This window comes from Tenebrio molitor, chromosome X (assembly GCF_963966145.1).
Source record: "Tenebrio molitor chromosome X, icTenMoli1.1, whole genome shotgun sequence".
Taxonomy (NCBI): domain Eukaryota; kingdom Metazoa; phylum Arthropoda; class Insecta; order Coleoptera; family Tenebrionidae; genus Tenebrio; species Tenebrio molitor.
In genome coordinates, this window is record NC_091055.1 from 7805541 (window position 1) to 7814103 (window position 8563).

Consider the following 8563-nt stretch of genomic DNA (forward strand, 5'->3'; position numbering starts at 1 on the left):
TGGTCAACAATTTGAAAACCATCACGAAATTTCAAAAATGTAAATTAATTGTTAACCTAATGTTTTTTTTTAAATGAGTTTAGCGTGTTCCAAAATTATCACCAAAAAATGTTACGCAGCAATTTCCCATATCAATATTAAAGCAATTTTTTTAAAATTTTTATGCGTCTGTATGGTTTTACAGAGGTATAAATTACCATAAAAGTAGTAACATTGTACAGAAGATGTTCTGAATATGATAATAATAAGCAGCAGTAATCACAGCAACCATTTTATTATACTGTTCAGTCATAGTAGGTAACGATCTAAATATTGCAAACTGTAAGGTAAATCGATGTTGCCAAATGTAAGTTTAAAAAATAAATAAATAAAACGAGCGTGCAGAAAGTCTGGTAAAAGAAGGAAAACAGTGTCAGTTATGTCCATGTGTCCATCTGAAAATAATACGAATACACATACCTAGACACGTAGTGTTTAGATACATATGACCTCTTTGTTCCAGCATTTGCAACTCTTTATCTTCTGGTGTCATATAAAAAAAATATTTTTTTAAATGATTTATTATTCAGTATACCTAGCATATTTTATAATTTTCTGTAAAGTTTTGGCGCCAGTTTGGAACACCCTGTATAAATAAAAAAATTACAGCTACATACCTAAAAAATGCCTAATACTACTACTAATACTGATAGCTACAAAGTAGGTAGGTATAGTAAAAATTTTGTCGACCAGTGTATTTTTTGCCACTCGACTTTTTTAAATAGGAACACAATATTAATTCAATTCTTTTTAATGGTCTCTGTATATACTTACATGATTATGTATAACATAACTAAATGTTAAGTGGACACCAGCTCATCGACTTTATAATTAAATGTTTGATTAGTAATCGGTTAATGCACACTCCGGCATCTGCTTATTATAATTAATAATTTATATCTACCGAGGACTCTATTTAAGGAACAATATGAAGTTTTTACCATTTTCGTTGTTCGGATTGGTAAAGCATTTAATTTTGTTAATCACGTAATACTAGAAAGGTACAGTTGTGTGTGGTTTTTATAGGTTTGCTGTAAACTCAAGGGAGGTAAAAAAAATTCAGTGAAAAAAATGATGTTAATGCTTTTATTGAATAGAATAACGACTAAAATATTTAGTCGCCCGGGTTCGTTTTGTGTAACTGTGTAAATACAATAAGTGCGCCAAGCGGGTTGAAATAATTCCCGAAGTGTAAGTAAGTCTCGGCGGGGGACTTCGAATTCTGCTAACAATGCATTGAAACAGGGCCTCTGTTTAGGACGACAATTATTTACTAATTTACACAGTCCAATAAATACAATTACAATCGCTAGTCTATTATAAGGCACCGGTGCATGAAACATCACATTTACACCCATAAAAGATCGGCTGGCAGAAGAATTCACTTCTTCGGGGCTGAATTTTAATGGAGTCGGCTGTTTGTTGGACGCTGTTCTCACCCCTGAAGTGCACTCCACAATGCACGTGTCATAATTTTCAAGGCGAAGAAAACAAATTATAGTCATTTTTCTCGATTTGTTCTCTTATTTGGCTTAAAAGCTTTAAAAATCGGCGCTAGTCGAAGTCTTAAATCTTTTTAGGGAAACAGTGTTGAATGGTGGTCGACCACAAAGCCGTTCAGTGGTCGTGTCAAGTAGATTAGGATGTACAATGAGTACTTAGTGTCAAAATCCCACAATATTTGTACCTCCTGGGGCTTAAGTACTACTTTTTAGAGCCCTTAAAGTTCATTCATGGCTCTGATTCAATTAGGCGAAGTACCTACATGGGGCTCAGATTATCATTTCGAGAGGAGAAGCGTGAGTCATTAACATCTATTACCGAAAACAATCGCAGAATTTGCACAATTCTCTCTACATCGAATTAATAAAATTAAAAATATCTACATATTATTTGGTCAACACCAATTTCTTGATTATAACACTAATATAAAGCTGATTCTGCTTTTTTGTGACTTATTAGGGTATATTTAATTGAATAATCTTCTTTGAGGTCATTATAAAACTTAGGAACTGTAAGTATGTATTTATTTCTGGGAAAAATCGTCGAAGAAAAAAACTTTGTTTTTAAAAAGTGCATATTCTTCAGTACAGTATGTACTTATGTTGACAGCTTTTCATCTCCTAATTATGACGTCATCAATAATTTTTTTGAATGACAACCCCCCCTGCTTTCTTCTTTTTCTGATAGACCTTCGTATCTACTAGCTAAACGAAAAATGAAAAAAACTGATAACTTACATAACAATTTTTTTGAGAAAATGACAAATTTAAATTTAATTTACCTTTTATTGTAAAAATTTTAATTGGCCTCAAACAAAAACAAACAAACATCTAAAGTTAACAATAAAATTCAACGCAAATGTTGGAATTGCCTCCCGCCAGGCATTTAGCACTCACCGACAATTTGTACACTGCGCTCAATAATGCCAAGGCTTATTTGTTCCGTTTCGGCGCGAATTCTCTGCCGCAAATCTTCTAAATTGTTTGGTCTATTACAATAAACCACCTTCGATTTTAACTAAACCCGTAGAAAAAAAATGTTTACCTTAAAAATTAAATTACATTTTTCAAATAAAAATTGTCATTTTCTCAAAAAAAAAAAAAATGTAAGGTACCAATTTTTTTCACTCATCATTTAGGTAGTGGGAAGATCGATCAGAAAGAGAACAAAAAAGTTGGGGTCGTCATTTAAAAAAATATTGATGACGTCGTAATTAGCATACCTATGAAAAGCTATCAACGTAAGTACTGCACAATATGCACTTTTTAAAAACAAAGTTGACCTCTTCCAGGATTTTTCTCAGAAATTAATACTTAGATACAATTTTATCGAATTTATTCCGAACTTTACGAACGCACTGTATGTAATAGAAAACAGAAATTACTACAGTTGAACCTCGATAAGACGAATTTTCAATAAGTCAAACTAATTTTGATGGCAGTAGCATTTGGGTATACCAAATCCATGTAAAACTTATTCGATAACTCGAACTTTGATAACTCGAAATCCTTAATATCTCAAATTATTTCTGCGGCATTAGATCTCGATAAGTCGAATTTTCCAAGAAAAGCAATGATTGCATTTTGCGAATTCAGTGTTTAGTCTTTCCACCGTTCAGTTTCAGTCATAAATTTACTGTTGATGGTTGTGTACCTACGTAGTTGACTTTATTACTCAAAATGCCTCCAAAACGAATTTTAAAAACTTTAACAATTAATGATAAATATAAATTTCTAAAAGACGTCGAAAATGGAATACGAGAAAAAGATGTAGCCGCCAAATTCAATATTCCAGCCAGCACAGTATCAACAATTCTAAAGAAAAAAGCGGAAATTATTAAGTTAGTGAAAAATTCTGGCGAAACCTGCACAAATAACAAACAACATCAATGGCTCGAGATGCATTAGAAACATTACGTCTTTTTATGTATTATTCTGTTGAAAATACACCAAATGGGACTTATAGACATTTAAACTTGTTACAAGATTTTGTTGAACAATGCGGCAACAAACGTCAAAGTCTAATTACAGTAATTTTACGAGTATTAATAAAACAGTTGATTTCTACAAATTTTTGGTGTTTGTTTGGTAACTCGAAGTCGCGATAAGTCGAATTATTTTTGTGGCAAATGCTAGTTCGACTTATCGAGGTTCCACTGTATTTCCGAATTTTTTTTTGTGTCAAAGTTTTTGGAAATTTAATTTTTATAGGTTTAACTTTAACTATAACTAAAAACAGTTAGATATAAGGAAATTTGGACTGTTAGCTGGCAAATATTTCTTATTATTAAATAGAGAATAAGGCGGATAATAGTAGATTGTGTTATTAGGATTAAAAGTGGTACATTTTTTGACGGGCAATCTGTTTTGCATACTGCAATAATGGCAAGTCAACAAAAGTCACTTTTAATCCGAATGACACGTGTACTATTTTTTCTCCAACCAAGTAAAGGATCCATATCATGAAAAGCACGACACTCATAAGAACATTTAAAATTTTAAAGCAAACGTTTTATTGAAATATTCGTGTAACCAAAGAGACAGTTTTGGCTTTTGTTTTGTTTACGTGTTTAGTTGTTTTCTTCAAATCAACGAAGTATTAAACTAATAGTTGCAAGTAAAAATTTTTAAGCCTAGAATTAAAAGTACTTTTAATCCTAGGAGGTAAAAGTGATGCCTTAGTAACACGTAAATTTTTGGACAGTTACAAAATCATCAACTTTAGTGACAAAATACTGTAACCTCTTTTAAGACGGTTGGAGAAAAAAATTCTTTATTTAGAATATGTAGTAAATTTTAAATCATCTCCGGTAAAATTATTAAAATTAAAGTTGATTGTATTTAAAAAATATTAATCTCATATCAAATCCTTCACTAATTCTGCTCCATAATTTTATAGAAAAAATGAAAGGTAAAATACAAGATATTTCAACTACATATTACTCTTTTTCTTAACTTGAATTTAATCATTTTTATTTAATTTTCATTTTAGATTAGTCAAAAAGAAAACAATATAGTTTGTTAATTAGTAATAACTAGAAAACATAAGGTAAAACATTTTTTTATCCAATCACCTACAACCACTTGAACAATCACACCTTAAATATCTACTCATTGATAAAATAATAAAATAATTTTTGATAATTTTTACGAAAGACTTTCTCTCCTGGCGTTACACTGAACTTTTAATTTTTTAATAGTAGATATCAAATTTTATATAAAATGACAATTAACAGCAACACTGACCTATAGATATGATTTTCTAATATAATAATCACAGTTCGTTATAAACACTACGGTCTGAAGTTAATGTAAAATATCCTTACGCACTATAGGACTATCGAACAAATTTGATTGTGTCCGTCGCATTTTGTAATTAGTGTTTGCAATTGATTTTAAATCATTTTTAATCAAATAAATTATGGAAAATGGAGCACTTATTATTTAGAAAGTCCTGTTTTAGTCTCCAAGCGACGGCATTAACTTTAACATTTTATGATCTTTCTCAAACCATATTTATGTTGAAGAATTCTTCTAACTTTGGGAATTTTAGTACCTACAGGAAATTTACACAATGTTACCTACCATTAAAATATTAAAATACCTTACGTTCCACACGTTTGTATTTTATTTATCACAAGAACTTATTCTGCGAATTTGAAGAAAAAATAAAAGTGTGTTTAAAATGTTTCAAGTGAGTTATTAGGAAGAATATAGACATCCCGGATATTTTGAATAAATATTATACCTACATGATTTTTTGTGTGTAAAGCAGAGAGAAATTTGGTGCGCTGAAATGTAAAATAAAAGATGTCTGGATATAAGTAATATATTTACATATAATATAGATACAGATTTGTTACACATTTAACTTATATACAAAATCCGGGATTATTATGAAAATAATAAAACGTTCATGAAGAGTGCATTGAAAATGTAACAGATCAATAAATAATATTTCTATATGAACAGTGACTATTCGCATAAATAAAAGTGGAAAGACGGACAGCCATCAAGTATAAATTACCTTAGACTTTCGAAACGTAATCACTAAAACACTTAGGAGTCTGTAGCCTCTGTAACGGTCTCCGTAGTTGTCCCGGGCCTCGCTTGCAACAACGCTTGATAATAATTAACAATGGGAAACATATTAGGCCACTGTTTCGGAGAAGTTTGCTCCTGATGGTGGTCGCTGGAGACGACATCGATATCTTCTTCGTTGGTGTCCTCGCCAGAATCCGGTGCCAAGAGCGAGGCCACGTCGAACTGCCTCTTCCGCGAAGGACCTCGCGCGGGGACCGGGTAGACGGCCGTGGAGGGCCCGGGAACGACGGGAGGGCTCACCGAAAGCGGAGGCGGACTGGGTGAATCGGCACCATCCTCGTCGACCGCCAGCCCCATGTGCTTCCGCACCTTGCGCTGCGCCTTGCGCCTCCGGAAATCGCCTTTGCGGAAGTCGTCCACGTTGGCGGGATGGATGGCCCAGTAGTGACCCTTGCCGTTAGCGCTGCGGCCCGCCTTGATGAAGCAGTCGTTGAGGGACAGGTTGTGCCGGATCGAGTTTCTCCAGCCGGGTCCGCGGGTCCGAAAGTAGGGGTAGTGGTCCAGGATGTGCTGGTAGATGTCCGAAAGCACCAGTTTGCCCTCGGGAGAGCTGAGAATGGCCATGGCGATGAGGCCGATGTAGCTGTGCTGGGGCTTGGGCTCCTCGGGCTGGAGCGCCCTGGGAAAGAGCGGGTAGCAGGTCAGCGGTGTCGGAAAGGGATTCAACAGCGGGTATCGCAACCTCTCGGCGACGGCATACTGGTACAGCTGGAGTCGGTACTGATCGATGGGCAGAAGAGCCCGGGGACCGTTCTCCAGAGTGAAGGGCATGGGCAACCTCGGCGAGGTGTTCGTCGGAGTCTCGTTGCTGCACATCTCAACCACTGCACCACATCCACGCACCGCTCACAAACTGGCTAATAACTCTATCAGTTTGTGTGAGATTTGGAGCGATTATTAATTGCGTACTGTCATCGGGAATGGATAAACTATACTGTAAGTAGTGAGAGACCCATCTGGGCATCTAAACATGCAACAAACACGAACTATTTGTGAACCAATATTTGGTAACAGTCAGGAGGCGGCGTCTGGCGCGTCCAATCGCAGCGCGCGCTGCCCTTCCGGAAAAAGCGGAAGCCACGCCCAGCCATGTTGTTAAACTTGGGCCTCTCTCTGGATGCCGCGCTCAAAGGGGATAACTACCCTGATACCCGAAATCTTTGCTATTTGTCTATTCAGAAATCACTCAGATTTGCATTTTAATCCAGATATAAATTATCCAGCTTCAAAGACATTTCAAATTTCACCACCAATAATTTTTTATATTATCCATTATAATGACTATCGACAATCGATTAATATTTTGATTTTTTTTTTCGTTTTATGAACACAGCCGGCTTCGCCAGTTTCGTGGCACAGTTTTCATCACTTTACAATAAGCACCTCCCATTTGTCCCCCACCCAAAATGGAAATCTCTCCCTCAGAAACCCTCAGTTGTTTCTTGCACATTTGCAGTTGTTGGCTAAATATTGTCATTATTCTTACTTCACAATAGACAATAAGTGTATTCATTAGTACGTATTAAAAGAAACTTGACCGCCATCTTGAATTTCAATCACGCACTTATTTAAATCAGTTTATTCTTATCCTTTTATTTCTAAAATTTTTTATTTGCATGTTTTGATTTGTTCCAATAATAGGTAAATACATATGTATCTCTCTCGATATCGATGTCTTTGTTAGAACCTATACCTAAGTACTTTCCATCGATCAACAAAGTAGGTAGGTATGTAATACACTTTAGTGACGTCCATTGAGGGACTAAATAGTGTAAACGGATTTATAAATAGTCACCATTTGAAATAGATGTCAAACAATAACTGTCAAAGAATGGGGTTATAGTTTGTCGTGTTCCCAGAAGGGTGTAGTGACGCCCATATACAATTTAATTCAGCCTTTCATTCTGTTATCGTCGCCATCTGCATTTTTGGCAACACTATATTAATCCATAAGAAACCATTGGGGATGAAATTATGAATACAATAACCTACTACACTTTTCTAATAACAAAACAGATCAATCAAAACGATACAAAATAATTTGAGTGTGATGAAACACTAAAATTAGTGAATAGTAGAAAAAAATATTTCTCAGTTTTGAGATTTTATTTTGGGTATGTACCTATGTGTATTTCGGGACCACTCTGTACGCCACTCGGTGCTAGGATTCCCCATACGGTGGGTGTTTTAATCGATCGATTATCGGCTTGATTGCCTATACATCGTCGTGGTGGTAAATATTTGTTGGAGGGTGAAAATAACGAAGTTGGCCGATAATGCATTTATTGATTAAATATTAAATAAAATTACCATCAGTAATTCTCTTTGTTTTCTTTTAAAACAAAGGACAATATGGTTGATAAGCGGAGAAAGAATTGATAGAATTAAAAAAAAACGACGAAGAGTCGGCGGCTTTGAATACGGCCGAAACCAAATAAATAAAACAAAAATTAAATTAGCTCTTTTAGCTGAATTGTTCGAAAGCTAAAGCCGTAAAACGCCGGAGTTAATTTAGGCGTATTAGTGCATTTTCAATCGTGGTTTCCGTCCGAATAGTCCATAGATCGATCGAACTATTGTGCTTCATTCTGGTCACGGTTCTGACCGTATCTCGTGTCACGCATTGTGTTCCTAAACACACTGTCAGTCCGTGATATGTCCGCACGATCGAATAAAACGCATCAAACGCTACGCCAGATCGCCAATCAGCCATATTGGCCGATCATGGATTGATTTATACTGAAACGGGGGCCATTACGCGCCTAACCACTACTCCTCAAGACACCGCAGACCTGTGACCATCAGTATCTACGTCATATCGTTCACAAATTCTAATTTATTTGGCCGTAACATTCATCTCCCAACACACTTATTACCCCAGATATCGTATCTACTTCTCTGAGTATCAGTAGGTATTT

The 8563-nt window shown here is 35.3% G+C and overlaps 1 protein-coding gene across 1 annotated transcript; it reads right to left on the reverse strand.

The window, feature by feature from the left end:
• Positions 1–5431: 5431 nt before the first annotated feature.
• LOC138140406 (fork head domain-containing protein FD5-like) lies at positions 5432–6587 on the reverse strand. Its single transcript, XM_069061446.1, has one exon. The coding sequence runs from the start codon at positions 6459–6461 to the stop codon at positions 5601–5603; it is 861 nt and encodes a 286-aa protein (XP_068917547.1). The 5' UTR covers positions 6462–6587; the 3' UTR covers positions 5432–5600.
• Between the last annotated feature and the right edge of the window lie 1976 nt (positions 6588–8563).